The sequence below is a fragment of the Hyaena hyaena genome, unplaced genomic scaffold (genome assembly GCF_003009895.1).
Source record: "Hyaena hyaena isolate Hyena2069 unplaced genomic scaffold, ASM300989v1 scaffold_118, whole genome shotgun sequence".
Taxonomy (NCBI): domain Eukaryota; kingdom Metazoa; phylum Chordata; class Mammalia; order Carnivora; family Hyaenidae; genus Hyaena; species Hyaena hyaena.
In genome coordinates this window covers 1,779,890-1,801,608 of record NW_024080751.1, presented here as the reverse complement: position 1 = coordinate 1,801,608, position 21,719 = coordinate 1,779,890, and the positions used below count along the sequence as shown (strand labels likewise).

At 65.5% G+C, this 21,719-nt stretch overlaps 1 protein-coding gene across 1 annotated transcript in view; it reads left to right on the top strand.

Moving 5' to 3' along the window:
- The window catches only part of CDH4 (cadherin 4), a 514,294-nt gene that overhangs the window by 466,039 nt on the left and 26,536 nt on the right, over window positions 1-21,719 (top strand). The window contains exon 8 of the mRNA XM_039237054.1: window positions 17,379-17,516. Within this exon, the coding sequence (XP_039092985.1) occupies window positions 17,379-17,516 (138 nt within the window). The remainder of the gene's footprint in view (window positions 1-17,378; window positions 17,517-21,719) is intronic.

Here is a 21,719-nt window from a genome sequence, read left to right as displayed (position 1 = left end):
GCGTGCGCTTTCCAGAACGGGCCGGCTGGACGCGTGCCGAGGAGTCGAGGCTTCAGAAAAGCGGGGGCAAAGCTCTGTGGGTCTCAGGATGCCCCACAGCAGGGCCCCGGGTCTGGGAACTGGCACAGCCACGCCTAGAGCTCGTCTGCCGCGCGACCTTGGTGTCCACGTGGCAGGCCATCCGCTGCCCCCCCGGGATGAAGTGGGGCCCCCAGGGGGGGCAGTACCTTTCACTGGGGCCACTGCTGGTTGCCTGTCACCTTCCCGACTCCTCCTGGGACCCCACAAGGTCGGAACCCGTGTCACACCCCGTCGTGCGGACCCCACCCAGGGCAGACCCCGTGGGAGGATAAGGTGGCTTTGCTGGCACAGGAGAGGCGTTTCCCCACCAAGTCGGGGGTCCCCAGGCGCTGGGCTACGTGCTCCGTGTGGACAGAGGACACTGCCCGGGGCCCTGGACGATTCGGCTGGGAGCCCCCAGGGGGCAGCCCCGGGCACTCCCAGCCTCACAGGTGAGCACCATTCTCCCGCCTCCGGGCCTCGATGACAGGATGACAACCTCCGTGTGCTCTGTGACCGCAGGCCAGCATGTCTGCTCTAGGACATGTGACTCAGTTTACCCCCTAAAGCCTTCGGCCCCCAGGGCTGGGAGGAGACCGCGGCTGAGCTCGGAGCCAGCAGGCACTGCCCCTGGGTCCTCGCGGGGCTTGTTGGCGGAGCCGCTTCCTGGCCACACTCGTCTTGCTGGCCAGTGGCTCCCTCCTCGAAAGTGCCGTGGGCGCATCCTCGGGCCTGGGGACCTCGCCTTGGGCGGGGCCCCGAGCAGGGCAGCGCTGCGGCAGGCTCTCCCGTCCCCGACCGGGCGCCACCCCTGGTGGCCCTGCGGGCGTGGAGAGGGGGCCGCCTCACACCTGAGCCAGCCCTCCCCCCGCCGAAGCCGCCGGAGCCGTCCCGCCAGGCCTCCCTACCTGCGCCTTCCTAACCCAATAAAGGCCAGGTTGCAGCAGGAGAAATGCTCCCCCCGGGAGGGAAGTGCTCCCTGCACCGCACCCCTCCCCCCGGGAGGGAAGGCATGAGGCGCTTTCCTTAGAATTGCTGAATTATAGGCGGGGGTGGGGGGGTGGGGGGAGGTCACGCGGGAGGTCATTTCTGCAACGTGGGGCTCAGCGGGATGCAGGGCGGCCCTCCAGCTGCGTGGCCGCCAGCACGTTAGGGGCGAGCCCTGAGCGCCAGGCACAGTGCCCTCCCTCTGAGACACGGACACGGTGATGCCAGCCTGGTGGGCGGGGGGGAGGCGTCGGCCGTGGCAGGGGGGGCGAACTGGCCGTAGGTGCTCAGGTGCGGTTTTCTCGTCCTGGCGGCGTCGGTGAGGACGTGTGCACTGGGGACCCGTCAATGCCCCACCGCCCTCCCGGGGGCCAGGACAGACGCCGCTCGGGCCACACCAGGCCCTGGAGTCAGGGGCTGGGACAAGGGACTGCCCCCCGCGGGCCCCCAGGAGGCTCTGTCGTTAGCTGGGGAGGGGGACGCCGTGACAGCGATTCCGGACGGGAGGGCCATCGGGGAGCCCCACGCAGTCTTCGCCTTCCTCGCCTAGCAGATTCAGACACAGGTGCTGGGGGAGGCACGGGCGCGGAAGGCTCGTTGGATGGAGGCCTGTCCCCGAAGGGGGTGAAGGACAGAAGTTAAAGGAGTGTGCCACAGGGGGGTGTCAGGGATCACATGACACAGTGTCGTGTACAGGTGAGGTCCTCCCACAATGGAGAAATCCAGGGAGGCTTCTCAGAGGAGGTGACCTTGCTCTGAACTCTGGGGGCTGGTAGAAACGACCACATTGCCTACTCTGGGACGCATGACCAGCAACTGCTTTTCCTGAATGCTACGCATCATACGGCTAACTTGTGTCAGGAAATCGTAGATTCCACTCAGCACGTTCCTTCGTTCGGTCAAAAACTTTAACTAAGGACCTTGTATGTGCTGGAAACCACCAGGCACACATGGGCTCCCAGGACGCGTGGGCTCACTTTGTGGGAAGGAGACGCGGGCAAGGGAGAAATCACCCAGTAAATAAGTACATTCCGGAAGCAGCAGGGGTTACAGAGAAAGCACCATGTGCATGGGGGGGGGGTGGGCCAGGGGCCGGAAGCCCCCCACCCAGGGCCGGCCCCATCGCTGCCTCTGGAAAGGCTGAGTCTCCCAGGGATGTGGTAACAAAGTTCCAAACCCCCCGTGTCCCACCTCTAGAGGCCAGAAGCCCACGGCCCGGTGTGGACAGGCCCCGGGTCCGTCCGGAGACCCGAGGGGAGGACGCGGCTGCGGACCCTGCCTGGCTGGTGGCCCCGCACTCCCGGCTCTGCCTCCGGGCCACATGGCTGTTCTGTGTGTGTCTCTGTGTCCCCTCTTCTTATGAGTTCACCGTCATTGGCTCTGAGCCCCCCTAGCCCAGTGTGACCCCCTCTGGCGCATTCGGGGGCTCCAGGTGGACATGACTTTGGGGGAGACTCTCCTGACCTGCTTTTCTCAGGGTTCCTACAGCGCAACGGGCGTCCTTTGAGCTCCAGGGGGGGAAGGGGTGGCCCTTCCGGGGTGGGCTCCATGTCGCCACCAGCCACGTGCGGCCCTTGAAACCGATGTTCGTGTCCTCGCTGCTGCCGGCCACATCTCGGGCGCCGCCCGCGTGCCCACCTGTGACCCCCGTGTCCAGGGGCGGACAGCGCGGCCTCTCTGCCTCATCCAGCCCCAAGTCCGTCAGCGGACCTAAACCACGCGCAGAGGCCGAGGGAGGCCCACTCCCCATCGTGCTGTTGTCTTCCCCTGCGGGGGTGGGGAGCTGGGGGCGGCTCTCCCGCCAGCCCTGCGTCTCGGAGCTCCGGGCCGCACCTCTCGTGCTGCCCTGAGGCTGGAGGGCGCGGCATCGCTAGGATGCTGGCCCGGCCCCCAGCCCCCTCGGGGGGACAGTCCCAGAGACGCGCCTGGGCCAGGCAGAGGGGCTGTGTTCCTGCCAGATGAAGCACACGACCCCCAGTTAGATGTGAGCTCCAGAAAATAAGTCCTCTTTAGTGTGAGTACATCCCAAATACCGTGTGGGACGTACTTATGCTAAAAGTTAGTTGTTTGTCTGAAGTTCCAGTTTAAGTGGGTGGTATATTTGTATTTTTATTTGCTCTTTCTAACAACCCCACCCTGAGGTAACGGCCATCCACCTTGATCCCCAGGGTGGGGGGCCGAGCAGGCTGCCGTGGAGTCCGTGGGAACCTCTCTGAGACGCCCTCTCGTGCCCCGCCCCCCTCACGGGCGCCATGGTGGCAGCTGACAGAGGGGACTGGAGTGGCCGTGACAGGCGGCAGGGTCCTCGAGAGTCAGGTTTGGCTGATCAGAGAGACAGGACAGCAAGGAGATGTGACACCTGAGGGCACAGGCCACCCCGTGAGCCCGCCAGCCAGGCAGCAGGAGGCGCCCTCGAGCGGGGCTGCACGCGTGCGCCGCGGCTCAGGGCCTTGCCAGCCCCGCCCCCACAGACCGCCGCTTCCTGGGAGATGCGACGTGCCCGTCCGTCAGCGGCTGACGGCCAGCACGCCCGCTCCTGACCCCGGCTGAACCGGTCAGTCTCTGGCGCTGCGGGGTCTGTCTTCCAGACGCCTGCACCCGGCCCCCCGCCAGCCCCCACCGGGCCCCCCACACCCTGCCCAGTGACCACTCCAGGAATAGTTCTGGGAGAATCTGGGTTCATCGGGAGGGGGGGCTCAGTTCATTCACCCCCACAAAACCATCAGACCAGGACAGCCCAGGGGTGACCCCTTGTGTGCAGGGGCCCAGGGGCTGGGGGCCACCCTCTGACAGACCAGTGAGCTACCGCGGTGAAGCACAATGACCTCCGCGCCCCGTGACCCTCTGCCCCCAGTCTCCAGTCACTTGTCGCCCAGATCAGTACCTTCTGTGGCCTCCTTTCTTGCTTAGAACAGCACCCGGAGTCTCTCCCGGGGCCCCGAGCCCCATCTTCACCGTTTGCTCAGCCGAGCTCTCCCCACCCGAGTCCTGCGTGGCCGTGAGCGGGCCTCCCCCCCCCCCCAGCCACGTCCGCGTCCTGCGCTGGACCATCGTCCGGCCCTGACGCCGGGTCCTTGCTCCCCCCCAACCCCGTCCTTCAGACCTTCAAGCCGACCTTGCAGATCTGAAGCCTCCACAGATGTCCCCCCAGAAAACCTGCACCGTCCAGTGGAGAGAGCCCGCGCCTGAGTAGGGACGGCCCACCCGGGACCCTCCTGTCCTGGCTGAGCCCCTGCACCGCCGTGTGCCCCGTACACTGCACCCCTGCCAAGCGCCCGGCTACCGGCACTGTGTCCGCGGCATATGACGGGCCAGCAAGTGCTCTGCCGCGCGGCCTCTGCCCTGCGTTCTCGGAGACGCCGGGAGCGCCCCGGCCCGCGCGGCCCTCAGCCTGGGGTGCGGGCAGCGCTGTGTCCGCCCGCCTCCTCTGCGCCTCAGCCCTGTCCCGCCCGGAGCCCAGGCCTCCCCTTGGGGCGGCTGCCTCAGGCGTCTGCCCGGCGCCGAGGGCCCCTCGCCAGCTGCCCTTCCCGTCCCCCCCGCCCCCCGCCCAGAGCAGGCAGTCTCTGAATCTTCTGCGAGTCAGGTGAAATAATTAGACACCAGCTGTCTGCGCTAATTAGCGCATCCACAGACCGTGTGCTGCCGTTGTCCTGAGATGGCTGGTGGACACCCCCTGCCACCTGGGGCGTCACGTGGCAAGGCCCTGTGGGGGTGCCGGGCAAGCCCGGGGGCCTGTGGGGGAGGGGGCCCTGGACGGAAGGGAGTCGGGGTCTGGAGGAAGAAGCCGGCGCCCGAGACGTGGCAGGGGCCCCGGCACCTCTGTGCCCATGCTGCCCACGGCTCCCGCCCAGCTTCCCACTCCCCAGGTGCTGAGGGCCGGCCCACCCCTCCACCGCCAACTTGTGCCTCACCCCCCACCACACCATCTCCCGTCCCTGCGGACCTGAGGCCCCCGTTCTTCCTGTCCCACCAGACGTCTCCCCCAGGGAGGCCTCCCTGACCACGCTGCACGGGGCTGGTGCCCATCTTCTGCCTCCCCCTGAACCGGGGGGTCCCTTCACCCCCCCACTCGGGGGACACCGCACGGGGGCTTGTTGGCTCCTTTGCTGCGAGTCCCCCGGCCGACACACGCTCCGGAGGGCAGACCCGGTCTGTTCGGGCGCCACTGACCCCCGGTCGTCGGCTGGGTGCCTCGGGCACTGTAGTTGCTCAAGAAACGTGTAGACGCGTCAGAAGGGCGGACGTGGCGAGGGCAGACCCGAGGCCTCAGGGCCTGAGAAACCCGTCACGCCTGCCTCCTGAGCCCTGCGCGCCTGCCCCCTGCCCCTCAGAGCTGCCGCCGCCCTCCCCACCCCTGCCTGCTCTCGGCCTGGCCGGGCCTGGGTCTGTGCACTCCCATCTCTCTCACCGAGGAGAAGCACTGTTCCCTCCAACCGAAGCTCAGAGATCAGTACTTGTGTTGCCTTTTCCGTTTCCCAGCTACGCAGTGCTCCGCCCAGCGTGCCCTCCCTCTCTGAGGCCTCTCTTACTCGACTCAGGCAATGAAAGATGGTACCCCAAATTTTACACTCAACTGTGAATGGTTGACAGAGGTGGGACAAGGCAGCATTTGCACTTTATCAGAGAGCAGAGCCTGAGGCTGAAAGAGGGACCCTCCAAGGATGGCAGTGGGGCAGCCCTCAGGACCTGGGCTGCTGTGCCCGTTTCCCTGGGGGGCTCATCCCACACAAGCAGCAAACACAAGGCTGTAACGCACTCTGTTCACAGGGCCCTTGGTGGGGGGGGGGGGTGGCAGCCACCTCTGAACTCGTGACTCCACCAGCAGGTGGCCACGGAGATGCAGGGCTGCGGCTCGCTCAGGGAGAGGCGGCGGGTGGCCCGCCGCGGACCCCGCACCACATCCCCGTGAGAGTCTCAGACTCTCCCCTGCGGCGTCTGCCTTTGCCTCTGGGTCCAAGACACGGGGCGGGGGGGGGCGGGGGGCGAGGACCCTCCTCTTGCTGATGTGTTTCCAGCTGGTGCTTGTACTTCGGTCCGACTGCCCTGCCCCCCCCCCCCCGGCCTCAGGGAGAGTCTAAATAAAGGCCCGCTGTCAACCGGGGGACACCCTGGTCCCGGGCGGCTCTGTGGCAACTGGTAACACAGCCGGGCACCCTCACCTCCGTTTCCAGGCTTTCGTGATGGTGGTGGCGGCTGTGGGTGGGGCTGGAGGCCTGGGTGACTCTCGGGCCCACCCGGCCAGGACCGCCACCCACCGCCCCTCAGGCAGCGCGGGCCTCCAGCCGGCAGGAGGGTCACGTGAGGCGGTTCCCCCACGAGACCCCCACACAAATCTGTGCCCTTCCCGCCTCTCTGTGAGGGTCCCCCTCCCCCCCCACCCCCGAGAGCCGTGGCGCCCTGCGGAGAGAGCCCGGCAGATGCTTCTAGAGCCGTCTTTATGGGGAGGGACCCCGGACATAACCACCGCCGTGTCTAATTAGGCAGAGCTATGTAAGTTGAGCGTTTTTACATGATGAAAATGTCAGCAGAGGCCTCGGAAGACGGGGGAGGCTGCAGCATCCCCCCTTGTGTGCGGCCGGAGGCACGGGTCACCTGCCTGTGAGTGGTGACCCCGGTGGCGGGCGGGACGCGGACGTGACACTCGGGTGAGGGTGGCTTTCTGCTCCGACGGCCGCGTCGTGCGGTTGGCGCTGGGCCCCAGACGTCCTGAGTCCCACCTTCACCCGCCCCGGGGCCAGGTCACTTGGTCACCAGGGACCCCACCGGGCTCTCCGTCCCCACGCGTGCTGACCCTCGCCAGTCGCCATCGTCAGTTTGCCAGGCCCCCACACGAGGGTGAGCCACGGCGGTTCTGCGTGGCCTCCCGGGACTTGCGGGAAGGTGAAGCCAGCACACCCCCCCGCCGCGGCTTCCCACCTGCCGCCCCTGCGATGTCAGCACCCCGGAGAGGGTGACCCACAGCTCCGCTCCAGCACGATGAGCCTCGTGGTCAACGTCCTCGGCCGCAGTCCAGGCCGTCCAGTCACTCGGGTTCGGGGGGTGCGCCCTGTGGTCACAGGGCCGGCGTGTCCCCTTTGCCTCATGACAAGCCCGGTGGCAGGTGGCGGAGGCCACACAGGAAATTCCAAAGCAGTGTTTTCCCAGGAAACTAGCTCCTCATAAGTCCCCCAAAGATGCCCACGGCAGGGGAGGCAGCGGGGGGCCGGGCAGGGGTGCAGGCCGGCTGGTGCTCGCGCCTCCACGGAGGCAGCGGCGGGTTCACCACGTGTGGCCTGCATGTCCCCCGAGGGGGGAGGAGACGACCACAAAGGTGCCCTGGTCTTGCGGCTTTGGACCTGTGTCCCCACGACAGCGCCCGACGCCGCCGCCTGCGCCCCCGCGCGTCCGCGCTGCGAGTCCTCAGAGCCGCGTGTCCGGCCACAGCGCCCGGCGCCGGACGTCACGGCCGCCCCCTGCCCCGGGCCGGAGCCGCCCTCCCCCCTCCACAGCGCCGCTGGGGCCTCTCACCGCGAAAGCAACGCGCCTGCGGGAGAACACGGGGCGCCCGGGGGCTCAGCCGGTTAAGCGTCGCTCGGGATTTCAGCTCAGGTCCTGATCCCACGGCTCGTGAGCTCGAGCCCCACGTCCGGCTCTGTTGGCAGCTCGGAGCCTGCCTGGGACTCTCCCTCCCTCCCTGCCCCTCCCCACTCGCTCTCTCTCAAAATAAATATTCCTTCAGAAATTCTAAGAAAACACTACTAGGCACCAAGAAGAGGAGCCCACGTCACTGCCACGGCTCCTGCCCTGCCGTGGACCCTTCGTTGTCCATCTCTTTACTGAGCTGAGATGTGAGTCAGAGGAGCTGGCGAGGGGGCCGCGGAGGCAAGGGGGCAAGGGGGCGAGGGGGCGAGGGGGCGAGGGGGCGAGGGGGTGGGGGAGGCGAGGGGGCGAAGGAGGGGGCGGGTCAAGGTCCGGGCCTCCCATGGGNGGCTCTGTTGGCAGCTCGGAGCCTGCCTGGGACTCTCCCTCCCTCCCTGCCCCTCCCCACTCGCTCTCTCTCAAAATAAATATTCCTTCAGAAATTCTAAGAAAACACTACTAGGCACCAAGAAGAGGAGCCCACGTCACTGCCACGGCTCCTGCCCTGCCGTGGACCCTTCGTTGTCCATCTCTTTACTGAGCTGAGATGTGAGTCAGAGGAGCTGGCGAGGGGGCCGCGGAGGCAAGGGTGGCGGGGGGCGAGGCGGCGGCGGGGGGCGAGGCGGCGGCGGGGGGCGAGGGGGCCGCGGGGGCGAGGGGGCGGGTCAAGGTCCGGGCCTCCCATGGGAGCAACCAGGGCCCTGTGGTCCAGCCCTGGGATGGGAGTCCTGGCAGGGCCACTTGCCAACTCCTCCTCCAGGAAGCCCTCACTGCTTTCTCACCCCTGGCATGCACCTCCCGTCTCTGCCTCTGCCTCAGAGGCCGGTGGAGGGCAGGGGCACAGGGAGGCCACCGTGGCCCCGCAGCTGTGCGGCAGGGCAGGCTCTGCCCTCGCGTGAGCTCTCGAGGGGGCGACGTCCGGGCGATGCTGGCCGGGGCTCAGCCAAACCCCGCCTGTGACTGTGATTAAAGTTCCAGCGGCGCCGCGGCCACGCCCGCTGGTCCACGCAGGCGGCTGCCCTCACCACTCAGCGGCACCGCAGCAGACCCGGGGCGGGGGACGACCCCCGACCCCCAGGCAGCGCCTTCCTGGGAGTGAAGCAGGGACCTCAGCCCCAGCAGGGTCTCGGGCAGCCAGGGGCGGCTCGGCCACAGCGGTGGGTCAAGGGTTTTGCACACGAGCCCCAGGGTCGATCCTCTGAAAACGGGGAGGTGGTGGATCCCGGGCCTGCCCCCCCAAGGCGCCCGGAGGCTGGCGTCTGCCCGGCGGTACCCGCAGCCCCGTCCGCCCGCAAGAGCGAGGGGAGCGGGGGGAGAGCGGGCATCTCCAGGCAGAGGGAGGGACGTCCCTGTGGGTTCACTGTGCCCCCCCCCGCCTCCCCGCGCCCCTGCCCCCGCAGCCCCTCAGTGTTTCCTCGCGCTCAGCGGGCTGCCCCTGGGCCAAGCTCTGTTTCCCTGTCTCACCTGTCACCACCCCGCTTGCTCGCCTGCCAGACACGACGGCGCCTGCCCCTCTCGCTCCGCAGCCAGGCGGTCCCGTCCACTCCAGACCCGACCATCGCCGCCTTCTCAAACCCTCCTGTGGCTTCTTGTCTGCCCCAGAGTAAAATCCAAAGGTAGCTTCTGGACCCTCCTCCCCCTCGCTCCACCTCGCCCTTGCTCACTGCCTACCTTCCTGGCCCTGCCAGAGTGTCTGCCTCAGGGCCTTTGCACGGGCTGTTCCCTCTGCCTAACACAGCCCTGCCCGGGATACCCACCAGCTGGCTAGTCGAGTGTCTCCTTCGCAAAGAAGGCCTGTCTGGGCGTAAACTCGCGCCCCCGAGCCCCCGCTGCTCCCTGCCCCCTTCTGCTTCATTCTCCTAACAGCACTTGTCGCCACCTCACGTGGCACGTTTTGCTCACGTATTGGCTGTCTCCTCCCCTAGAGTGATGGACTCACCAGGGTGGTGCCCTCCCCCACCCGGGGACTCTGGGGACGTGTGTGAACAGTTCTGATTGTCACAACTTGGGGACGGCCCCACGCAGAGAATGACCTGGTCCCAGATGGCAGCAGCACCGAGCACCCCCCCCCCGCCCCAGGGCAGCAGTACAGGAGGCACGTGGCCCCTCAGTGATCAGTGCGAGGTGTGTGTGCGGGGCCGTGGCTGCCCCACTTCTGGCCGGTGCAGGTGCTTGTCTGTGACCCGGGCGGGTGGCCGCAAGGGGCCCCAAGGAGGAGAAACACCAGGACTGGGGGACCAAGGCGTCTCCTGGGACAGGACGCCCCCCCTCGCCACTTGCTCTCATCCCTCCCAGGCTCTCAGACCCTGAAATCCTCAGTGGTCGCTCCTGAGAGCCCGCCTCCCTCTGTGCCCCGCAGACGGAGAAGGAGGGAGGGAGGGGGGCGCCCAGCACCCGCTCATCCACAGCTGTGGACGGCGTGGCCCCTCCCCACTCGGCCGAGGGAGGATGCCGTCCCTAAAGTGCTGGAATGTTCTCTCGTTTGCAGAGAGCAACGCTGGTGGTGCAGAGGGAGGGGGGCCTGGCGAGGGTGAGTGTGCGGAGGCCCCGTCCGTCTGGCCCCGGGAAGTTTTCATCCCCGTCAGACGCTGGCCCCGCCGGCAGCCCCTCCCGTCCCCCAGCTCCCGCGGCCCCTGTTCTGCGTCTGTCTCGACTGGCTGGCCCAGGCAGGACGTGTCACGTCAGTGGGGCCTGAGAGCAGTGGCCTCTGTGTCCGCTCCCGTCGCTCAGCACTGTGCCATCGAGGTTCGCCCGCGGGGTAGCACGTGTCCCCGCTCCGTTCCTTCTCGGAGCCGCCGACTCACACCCCAGTGTGTGCGAGGACCACAGCCGGCCACTCACTCACGGGGGATCGACATCCGGGTTGTTTCCACCTGTGGCCGCGTGGCCAGTGTGGCCGAGAGCCCTGGACGGGCGTTTGTCTGGGCTCCTTTCCAAGCCCCCTGGGCACCTGCCGAGGCGCGGGATCGCTGCCTGGTGTGGCGACTGAGATTTCAAGGACCCGCAGCCCGTTTCCCTCGGCAGCCGAGCTCCCCACACCCCTTGAGATGAGTCCCGACGGACAAGAGCAGCAGCCCGTGTCCCTCCTCCCGCGGGGTCGTCCTGTGTCCCCTCCTCCCGCCTCAGTGTCCCTCCCGTGCCCCCTCCTGCCTGGTGCCCAGGTGCTGATCCCACACCCAGGTGCAGAGCAGCGTGAGCCCCAGGCGCAGGGGGGAGGCCCAGCCCCAGGTGCGGGGAGGGTGGAGACCCAGGCCCAGGCGTGGGGGGGGGGGAGGCCCAGCCCCAGGCGCAGGGGGGAGGCAGGGGGGAGGCCCAGGCCCAGGCACAGGGGCGAGGCCCAGGCACGGGGGGTGGGGTGAGGCCCAGCCCCAGGTGCAGGGGGGAGGCAGGGGGGAGGCCCAGGCCCAGGCACAGGGGGGAGGCCCAGGCCCGGGGGGTGGGGTGAGGCCCAGCCCCAGGTGCAGGGGGGAGGCGGAGGGGAGGCCCGGGCCCAGGCGCGGGGGGGGGGGGGCCCAGCCCCCAGCATACTGTAGGTCGGCGTCTGAGGAACAGCAGTTCCAGCAGTGACGGCAGTGATGGGCAGGGAGGCACGGGGGGTGGGGAGGGGGCGGCCTGCGGCCCAGGGTGCAGCATCGGGGCAGCGGCAGGGATCAGACAGCGAGAGACCCCCAGCCTCATTCAGGGAGGAGGGACGCCGGAGCGTCTGTGGGTTGCATGGTGGATGCCGGGCTCTCAGCCCTAATTTACACCCGCGTCCCGGCCGCCAGCCCTCTGCGGAGTGCCTGCAGCAGTCACCAGCGTGGCCAGGGACATGTGCTCGCAGCGAGGGGGGTGACACGGGCCCGGGCGCTGTGCCCGCCATTCTCGGGCTGGGTGGCAGCCTGGGGTCCTCCTGCCCGCGGGGGTCCCAGCAGAGCCCTGGTGTGGGTCAGGGTGCAGTCCTGGCGGCCGGCGCAGGGAGGGGGTAACACAGGGGCCTGCAGGAAGCTTTGCTGCTTTTCCAGGGCAGGCCAGCCAGCTGCGTTATTGATGGGTGTTCTGCAGGCTGTAACCGCCGAGCTCTGGGGATCGTAAGCAAGAACCCCCAGGACCACCTGCATTCGATTTTCTTACCTCCTCTAGAACTTGAAAGTGGCCAGATCACATTTCAGCAGATTCACTGCAGCAGAGGAGGAGGGGTCCCACTGGGCGGCGGGAAGGGGCTGGTGGGAGACTCCCGAGGCCCAGGCCCGCCCACTCCCCACCCGGCCACCTCCCTGCAGCTCCATCGGGGGCTGCTATGGAGATCAGAGGCCTGCCACACAGTTCAGCCCGTGGAGAAGGTCCACTGTGGGTCTGGGGTCATCTCTGTCCCAGGAGAGCCGGGCAGCAGGTTTTGGGGGCTCCAGACGGCCAGACCCCAGGCACACCATCCACCAGCCATGTGGCCCCCAGGACTCAGTTTGATCCACTGCAAAGTAGGGAGGGTTTCGCCCCTGTTCCCCCGGCGGCTGGAACGTAGGTGCCTCTCGGCAAATGTGGTCTGTAGGGTCGTCAGCAGGAAGCGCTAGAACGGCACTGGAAAACGTCCCGCACCCACACCGGCTCCCACACCTGCCCTCACAGAACCCATGAAACGAGCCCCTGTTTAATGAATACATCAAACCGCTAACAGCGCCAAAGCCTTCCCAGAAGGAGCGATGGGACGGTTACATAGGGCATCTTGTCCAGGGGTGCCAGGTGACCCGCCGCCTCCCTCAGCCTCTGAGTGCCATTCAGAGGGGGCTTGGCGAGACAAAAAGGTGACGTTCCTGGGTCTGAGAAGTGTACTTTCTAAAGTACAAGCAACAGCACGGGAGCTGAGCCTCCCCTCGGCCTCACAACGATGCAAATCCCAGGTCACGGCTGGGCTGGCCCGGATCTCGGAGCCCCGCCCACCGAGAGGCCCGGTCCCGCTGGGACCCTGCCCAGATTTCTTCCTTGTGGGGGGTGATCTCTCCCCCCACTCAGGGCCCAGATAGTCCCCCACTCGGCCTCCAAAAGCAAGACCGGCACACCCTCTAGTGGTGGTGGGCTGCACACATTGTACACACATACGGATGTACACATGGATACGTGCACACACGTGTACATATATCTACATGCATGCATGTGCACACACAAAAGTGCACACACAGGTGTCTACATGGATACATGCACACATGCACACACATGTACACATGTATCTGTATGCATGCATGTGCACACACAAACATGCATACACGGGTGTACACATGGGTACATGCACACATGTGCATATACCTATGTGTGTGTGCATGTGCGTACACAAATGTGCACACACGTGGATGTACACATGGGTACATGCACACACACATACATATACCTATATGCATGCTTGCATGTGCACACGCGGATATACACATGGATGCATGCTTGTGTTCACACACATGTACATATAAGTATATGTGTGTGTCCACACACAAACGTGCACACACAGCGTACGTGTGTACTTATACCTACGTGCATGTGTACGTGTGCACATGTATACACACACAAACATGCACACATGGATGTACACATGGATGTGTGCACACAAATACACTTGCACACACCTGTACACAGTCCCATACCTATATACATGCATGCACGTGTCTGCACGCAGGTACCCAGATGTGCACACATGCACGTGTGTGTCCCTGTGTCTCTGAGGGCAGTAGCCCGGATGGTCCCACAAAGCTTGTGAGTCCATGACTGAGGACTTGAGGATGGTGTGGAAAAGAGACTTCACGTTCCAATCAGACTTTTCCTCTCCTCTCCGACCAGATCTCCCTCAGCCTCCAGCCTGTGCCCCTCGGTCCTCCGGCCCCTGTGGTGGTGGCCGTGGGAGGTGGGGCGTGAGGTTCGGCGGCTCCCATCCACGTCTGCTCCACCGGCTCCCCGTCCTCCCAGCCGACGGTCAGACAGGCAGAGCCGGGGCGGCAGAGGTCGCGCGGGAAGCCTTACCGAGCGGGACCCTGCCGTGTGCCCTGAGCAAGGCCAGCCGTGGGGGGGGGGGGGACATTGCAGATGTCTCACAATCCCCGGCTCCGTCGTGCACCGGGGAGGAGCCGCCCAGCAACCCGGGGGCGGGGTGGGTGTGGTCCTGCACACCCGCATCCTGCAGGCATCAAGTCACGTGCCCAGTCAAGTGCCAGGCGCCGGCCAAACCCCATTCATTCATTCACTCCTTTTGCTGATACTGAGCGTCCGTGGCATGTCCGACACAGAATGTACCAGAGCTCGGGCACCCGGCCAGCCGTGGGGGGAGATGCAACAGTAAGTTTACAGCCGCCTGGGCACGTGTGGCCATGAGGCAGGACTGGCAGAGGGACGCGGACGCAGCGGGTGGCCCGGCCGCCCCTGCGATGAGGGACACCGTGTGCAGGAAGGGCCCAGGTCCCCCTGCTGATCGTGGGAGGATTCTGCTGAGATTCTGTGCAGCTTGGAAGTCGGTCCTGGGCGGGGGGAAGGAGAGAGTCAGATTAAACGAGAGAACCTTGCAAAGCGAGGCTGCGGAAGTGGGATTCTGTGCCGCAGCCATGGAGGCGCAGCCCGCATGCTGGTGGGGCGGGGCGCACGCAGGGCAGGGGGCAGCTGGAACGAGGCTTAGGAGGGTGGGGATTCGGAACCGCCTGCCCCCTGGTGCCGGCACCGCCTCTGGCGCATCTTGACGGTGTCCTAGTCTCAGCCGAGGCAGCGCTGTGACTGAGCCAGGTGGCCCCTCCGATGGGCAGGAAGGAAGGGGCCCCTGCTGTGCGCACGGCCGCAGGGTCAGGCCTGGGGCACTTCTGCGTGTGCATTGCCCAGGCTGGCGAAGGCGAATCCTGACCGTGCTACAGGCAGCCAGGATGGCGCTGGCCGCGCTTTGTGTGCCGTCCTTTCAGAAAGAAACCCCCAGGTGCCTTCCCTGATGTCGCTGTGTGGGCCCCTTGGCTCCATCTGCATTTCGTGCACAACAAAAGCCAGAAAGCAGTGGCCGGAACCAGGAATCCCTGCCCGGCACGTCCACCTGCCCCTGGGGTGCCCGGTGGTGCCGGCTGTGGGGTGACGCAGGGCCACGTGTTCCCGCTGCTCACGCTGCCTGGGCCGCCTTCTCTCTCTGCCGAGCGCTACGCTCCCCGTTCAGGAGCCATCTCTGATGCACCTCCAAGGGGAAGCCTGTACCCCTTCCTGAGCTCCCTGTGCCAGACACAGAGAGATGTCAGCCTCCTCACGGGGTAGCTGTGGTTCCCCGGACACAAATAACATGTTAGAAAGAGGGAGGGAATGGGGCGCCCGGGTGGCGTAGTTGGTTAAGCGTCCGACTTTCGCTCGGGTCATGATCTCGCGGTTCGTGGGTTCGAGCCCCGCGTCGGGCTCTGTGCTGACGGCCAGCTCAGAGCCTGGAGCCTGTTTCAGTCTGTGACTCCCTCTCTCTCTGACCCTCCCCTGCTCACGCTGTCTCTCTCTCTCCTAGAAATAAATAAAAAACATTTAAAAAAAAAAAGAANGAGCCTGGAGCCTGTTTCAGTCTGTGACTCCCTCTCTCTCTGACCCTCCCCTGCTCACGCTGTCTCTCTCTCTCCTAGAAATAAATAAAAAACATTTAAAAAAAAAAAGAAAGAAAGAGGGAGGGAAGGAGTCAGGATGGATGATGGGGGATAGATGATGGCGGATGGACGGGTGGGTGCAGCGATGAATGGGGGTGTGGGTGGAGGGATGAGTAGATGGATGGGTGGTTGGGCAGATGAGTGGAGGGCTGGATGGATAGATGGATGGAGGGATGGGGTGCGTGGGTGGATGGAAGGAAGGAAGGAAGGAAGGAAGGAAGGCAGGCAGGCAGGCAGCCTGGATGGGTGGATGGAGGGATGGATGGGGGTGTGGAAGAAGGGACGGCTGGGTGGGTGGATAGATGGATGGATCAATGGATAGATGGAGAAATGGATCGTTTATGGATGGATGGATAATGGGTGGGGGATGGATGGGGGATGGGTGTGGAGGGATGGATGGGTAGATGGGTGGGGGGTGGAGGGATGGGTGGATGGATGCCAGAGAGGAAGAAGGGAAGGAAGGACAGGTGCATCTTTTGTGACAAGACCTTGAACGTGGCACAGCACCACATATAATTTATTTCTATTATTTTTTCACGTCTACCTTGGTTGCAAGTTCTACCCATTTTCACAAATGTCAGCTGTTTCAGACATTTATTCAATTTACTTAACAAACACTGATCGAGTGTGTACTGTGTGGCGGGCACCAGGCTGGAGCCCAGGCATCTCACGGATGGGGACCGGGCCCCGTGCCGCCGCCACACCTCTCAGCCCCTCCCCTCATGCCTGCTGCCCTGGAGAGCCTGCCGGGGAGCCCCGACTGTGCCTCCCCACCCCCCCAACTGGTTAGTCCCCTTGAAGGAGTGACCCAGGCGTGCACAGAGGACCGGCTTCCTGCTCCTCCTTGTCACCACCTGAAATGACAGCCAGGGTGAGGAAGTGGGGGGAGCATGGGGGCCAGGAGCCAGCGCACCCCCCACCCCCCACGCCTGACCCTGGAGGGGGCTGGGCCGGACCCCCAGGCCATGGTCACGCGGAGCTGTGGCCTTGCCCCGTGGGAGGATGAGGAAGAGTCTAGGTGGGAAACATTGTGCGGATGCTCCTGAGCCCCCAGGGCCCCCACCCCAGCCCAGGGTCCAGCACGGGCCCAGACTCACTCTTCCCAGCTCCGGGGGAAACCGCCACCCCGTCACCTCCGGGCAGCACATCCTCCTCCAGAAGCCTCCCCTGGTTTCCCCCGCCCTGGCGGTACCCAGCTTATGCTGCCTGGTGTCAGGGCCCAGGGCTGACGCACGTCTCATGTCAAGGGCCAGACGGTGACTATTTCAGGCTTTGCGGCCGGATGATCGCTGTCACAGCCACTCAGCTGTTGTCCTGCAAACACGAGCCACGGACAGTGCGCTACTGAATGGACGTGGCGCTGTGCCAATACAACTTTATTTACAGAAATAAGCGGTGGTCGGGAGAGTTGGCCCGAGGGCTACAGTTTGCCGACCGACTGTATACACTTGTTAGATCCTGTGGTTTCCCTCCAGGCCCCTCAGTGACTCCCAGCTGCCCACAAATAGCCAGACGCCTTATAAGGCTCCAGGGACCTCAGTGCACAAGCCCACCATTCCTCAGCGTGCCGTTGTCACTGATGGTCACGCAGGAACATGTCACGCACCACAGTCGGCCCGGGGGACACGGCGGTGAGTGGGACCGCCGTGGCCTCCCAGAGCTCAGTTTGGCGGCACAACACCAGACGCTCAGAACTCAGTTAGGAGCCGCGGATGCGGAGACCAGTCTGAGGGCGGCTCGCAGAGCCCTGGTCTGTCCGTGGGACACTCCCTCTCTCTGCGAAGTGTCCATCCCTGGCTTCCGGAGCCCCACGCAGCACAGTGCTCTCGGCCCCTGCTCTCCCTTCTGTGTCGGCACCACGGGCGACCCGCACCTCCCGAGGCCGGGGCCGCCGAGACGGAAGCAGCCAGGCCCCCCGTGTCACACTGCGGCCCCAAAGCAAGCAGACGGGGGGGTGGGATTCTGCCACGGGTCAGGAGCCCAGCGCGCCCAGGGCCCCTGCGGGCAGCCACCTGACAGGGACCGGCCGTGGGGAGCGTGCGTGTTGGTGAAGAGGACAAGCTAAAACCCGAACTGACCCTGTTCCCTCCCGCCCTGTCCCTTCAGAAAGTGCAGCAGTACACAGTCATTGTTCAGGCCACAGACATGGAAGGGAACCTCAACTACGGCCTCTCGAACACGGCCACGGCCATCATCACCGTGACCGACGTGAACGACAACCCGCCAGAGTTCACGGCAAGCACGGTGAGTACGCAGCTCGCGGCCGTCAGGCTCCGCTCGTAGCTTCCCCCCCCCCCCCCCCCCCCCCCCAGACTGCGATGGAAGGACGGATGGCGCGGCCACAGCGCCCCGGGCAGCGGGAGGCTGCCGCAGAGGGACGCCGCCCCAGGGTGTGCAGGGGGAGAGAGGCCGGGCTCTGCCTGCGGGGGTGGGTGCAGGATCACGCGCTCCGACCCTGTGCAGCGAGGCCGGCGGTGAGCCACGGCCGATGCCCTGAGAAGTGCCCAGGACAGAGAGGGCTGGACACTGAATCCGGAGTTGCCCGGTGGTGTTTGGGCCCAGGCACTTTGGGAGGCACGTGTGGGGCTGCGTGTGGCCGTGTGTGCAATGCGACCCCCTGGGGGGGTCGGGGGGTCCTCGGCCGGGACAGGCCCGGCCCCGCAAGAGGAGCTCAGCTCCTGTGAGCAGGAAGTCCCGGAGGGTCAGGCAGGGCTGCCCACACCAGGCTGCTCCCGACCCAAGTCACCAAGTGCGCTTGGCAGACATTCACGCATGTCCATCCTGAGTCCAGAGCCCACGAGTCACCGAGACCGGCTGCCCTCCTGTGGGGACCGTCCAAGCGGCAGAGCCCTGGGGTCACAGACTCCACCAGAGCTGCCCCCCAGGAAACCCTCGCGGCTCACTCGCGGCAAATGTGACAGCCCCCTTCTGCGCCACCCAGCCAGCCATCTTCAGGGGCGGCCTCTGCCCTCTCCCCACTCACGACCAACACCCTCCCTGGACGACTGCCCAGGCCCTTGGCGAGGGGACATCACCCTCCCTACAGGTGCCCGTCTCCAGCTCGGCAGGTGCAGGGGCCAGGGTGGCAGGAGGGAGGCTCAGGCCAGCGAGGGCTCCCCAGGCAGTGCTGGCAGGCGGCTGCGGCCCGAGGCCCTCGGGACGGCCCCCGGGAGCCACCTCCTCGGCTGGGCCCAGGCCCCCGGCGGGCCCACAGCAGTAACAGTAACGGTAATGGCGACGGCACAAGCCACGCTGGGAGCCCGCCCCGGCCGGGATCTAGTCCCCCAACCTCGTGAGGGCCAGGCTCCCCCCCGACAACCCCTCAGTGACGGGGGAGGACGTGGAGGCTAAGAGACGCCAGGTCGCTTGCCCAAACCCACACCGCTAACCTGTAAGTGGGAGCAGCTGGGATGGGAGCCCAGAAGCTGCACCTGACGTGCAGCGAGGGGGGAGGGGAGGCCGGTGGGGAGACCGAGAGGAGACCCCTCCTCCCCGAGAGAGCCAGTTCGGCACCAGGAAGACATGTCACAGGCTAGAGTCCGGGAGACGGGAGCCTCCCTGGGGTCTGAGCATCCTCTCATCCTGCTTCCCCGTGCCCCCACGCCCCCAGCACTCCCGTCCCCAATCACAGTCCCAGGTCCCGCACCCCTGCACCCCCCCCAGTTCCTCCATCCCCAGACCTGTCTGGGCAGCCTCTCCGGTGGGGGCGCAGCGCCATCTAGTGGGCAGATGGCAGCATGCACGTGGGGGGCCGGGGGGGGCGGGCTTCAGCTTCCACCTGCTCTCCTGGGCCAGCGGGCAATGGCAGGAAAGGCTCAGGGCCAGGGCCCCAGGGAGTCTGGATGAGGGTGGAGCAGCCCCCAGCGGCCCTGGAAGAATGATGATGCCAGGCTGCAAGCCCCCAGCAGGGCCCGGCGCCGCCTGCCTGTGCCAGCGCAGGATCACAGCGCCCTGAGGAGCAGGCCGCCTCCTCGGGCAACCTTGCAGTGAGGGGTGGAGCAAGAACCAAGCCAGGCATCTGGCATCAACCCCGGCGGCTGTGGGGCAGCAGGGGGCACCTTGGGTTACTCAGAACCCATCTGCCGAGTGAGGGGCCTCAGGTGGTCCAGGCCAAGTGCGCAGGTGAGAGGACACTGGTCCCAGGGTGTCCTGGTCCCAACCTGCAAGTTTTTGTCTGCTGGGGCAGCGGCATCAGTCCTCCTGACCCCCAGGACCCCCAGGACCCCAGAACCCCAGGACCCCCAGGACCCCAGGACCCCCAGAACCCGAGGACCCCCAGAACCCCAGGACCCCCAGGACCCCCAGAACCCCAGGACCCCAGGACCCCAGGACCCCAGGACCCCCAGGGCCCCCAGAACCCCAGGACCCCCAGGACCCCAGGACCCCAGGACCCCCGGGAAACAGCCTCGGGACCTCCATTCTCACCATGGGGCCAGGGCAGGACCCCAAGCCAGCTGTCCCTGGTGGGAGTAAAGGATGTGCTTCTGGGCATGAGCCCCCACACACACCCCCACCGGGTAAGCCTGGGAGGTCAAGGACTCGGCCACCACTGGGCTTGGGGAAAAGCGGGCAGTGAAATGCTGAAGGAGGCATTGCCGGGAGCCGGGGTTTGGCAAAAGCCCCCAGAGCCTGGACAAGATGCTCAGAGCCCCCACCTGCCTCCCAGTCCGCGCTTCCACCCAGGCGCTCTAGAGAAGGTGTGACCACCCAGGGAGGGCAGGCGATGGCACGGACACCAGTGGCTGCGGTGACAGGCAGGAAAGCAGTGCCTCCTGCCCCAAACAGCCCGATTCTGTCTTTTACGCCCAAGAAGCCTGGCCGCTGTCTAATATGCCAGGAGCCAAAGCAGGCACCGCCCATCCGCTCCAGGCAAGAGCCACCGTTGGTCTCCCCCTTCGAGTCCGATCGAGGTCTGGCTCATTGTCCTGAGGTGTGACGGGGATGCGCCATGATGCGCGGATCTTCCGGGAAACGTTCCCTCCAACCAGGAGCCCGTGCCCGTGCCCATCCCCAGAGGCAGCCCCCACCCCTGCATCCCTCGCCCAGGTGACCTCTGCCCATCCTACAGCATCACACGGGTAGAGTCACGAGGAGCACGCGATTCTGTGGAGTCTGCCTTCTTTCATCCACAGAAGGCCCGCAGAGCCCACGTCTGTGGCTGTGCCCGTGCAGGGGGGCAGCCCCCCGCCTTCCTCAGGGTCCCCATTTCCAGCTCAGATCTTCGGGCCGTCCGTGCACGCCCTCTTTTGTTTAATCATTTTCGCTTTTTTAAAGGTTGTTCTGAATGATAGTAACTCAAAAGAGCTGCACTTGCTGTTTCACGGAGGAAAACTGTACTGGTTATAAGGGAAGGGGAATAGAGTGAACTAAACAATGAGAGGAAACATAAGGAAGGAGAGAGAACAGAGAAGAACAGAGAAGGGCTCGTACATCAGATCGGGTGCTCACAACATCCAGCCTCCCGACGGGGAGGCCCCACGGTGAACAGCCCGGTTGGGGTCCTGGGCAGAGCGTCCTCCCCTCGGACAAGCTCTTCCCGCCGGGACAACATCCAGCCTCCCGTGCGTGCTCTCTGGCTAGTCACGAAGTTTGCGCGGGTGCAGCCCCCAGCCAGCGAGGCCTTCTCTGTTTCTCTTACCGAGTCACGATCTTGGGAATCTGGGCGTCTGCACAATCCCCTTCCCTCCCTGATGCAGTCCAGGTGGCCAGCCTGGTCTGGCTCAAGGAGCTGAGGCATGTTAATCCCTCTTGGCCAGTTCTGATTCTGAGACCAGATACGGAGCACAAGCCAGCTAAGCCACCATGACTGTGTGAGGCTCCGGGCAGAAAGGCACCAGTCACACGAACAAGTTCTAGCCAGAGTGGGGACCAGGCCGAGCTTTCCATCAGGTATTTTGCGTACATGGTAGCATAACTGAAAAGGTTCGAAGTGACGCACCATGAGGAAGGCGCCCCTTCCCCTCCCCCGCCGCCGCCTCCGCCTTGCGCTTCCGCTCTGTACCCTGCGTCCTGTGACTTCTGTTCCGTCACTCACAACGTGTCTCAGAGACCCTCCCGTATCCGTGGATTCTGAACAGCCTTGGGATGTTTTCAGTGCTCGCTTGGGAAGAACGTCAAGCTCACGGCAGAGTTGCCAGAGGAGGCAGGAGAAACAGAACAGCCACACGCACTCTGGCCACCGTCGCGTGTCCTCTGTGTCCACGTGCCACAGCTGTGTCTGCAGATCGCTGCCCGGGCCGGGGGAGGGAGCCGTAGTGTCGTGGCTCTCACGCCTAGAAGCTTCTGTGTGTTTCCTTAGAGGTGTTTCCCCGACGTGGCCACGGTGGTCGTGAGATAAACGGCCACTGCCCCGTTTTCCACCAGAGACGACTGCAGCCCAGAGGGCGAGGTTCAGGCGGCCCGAGGCCACACAGCACGACAGTCAAAGCCAGAGCCTGCTCTCTCTGT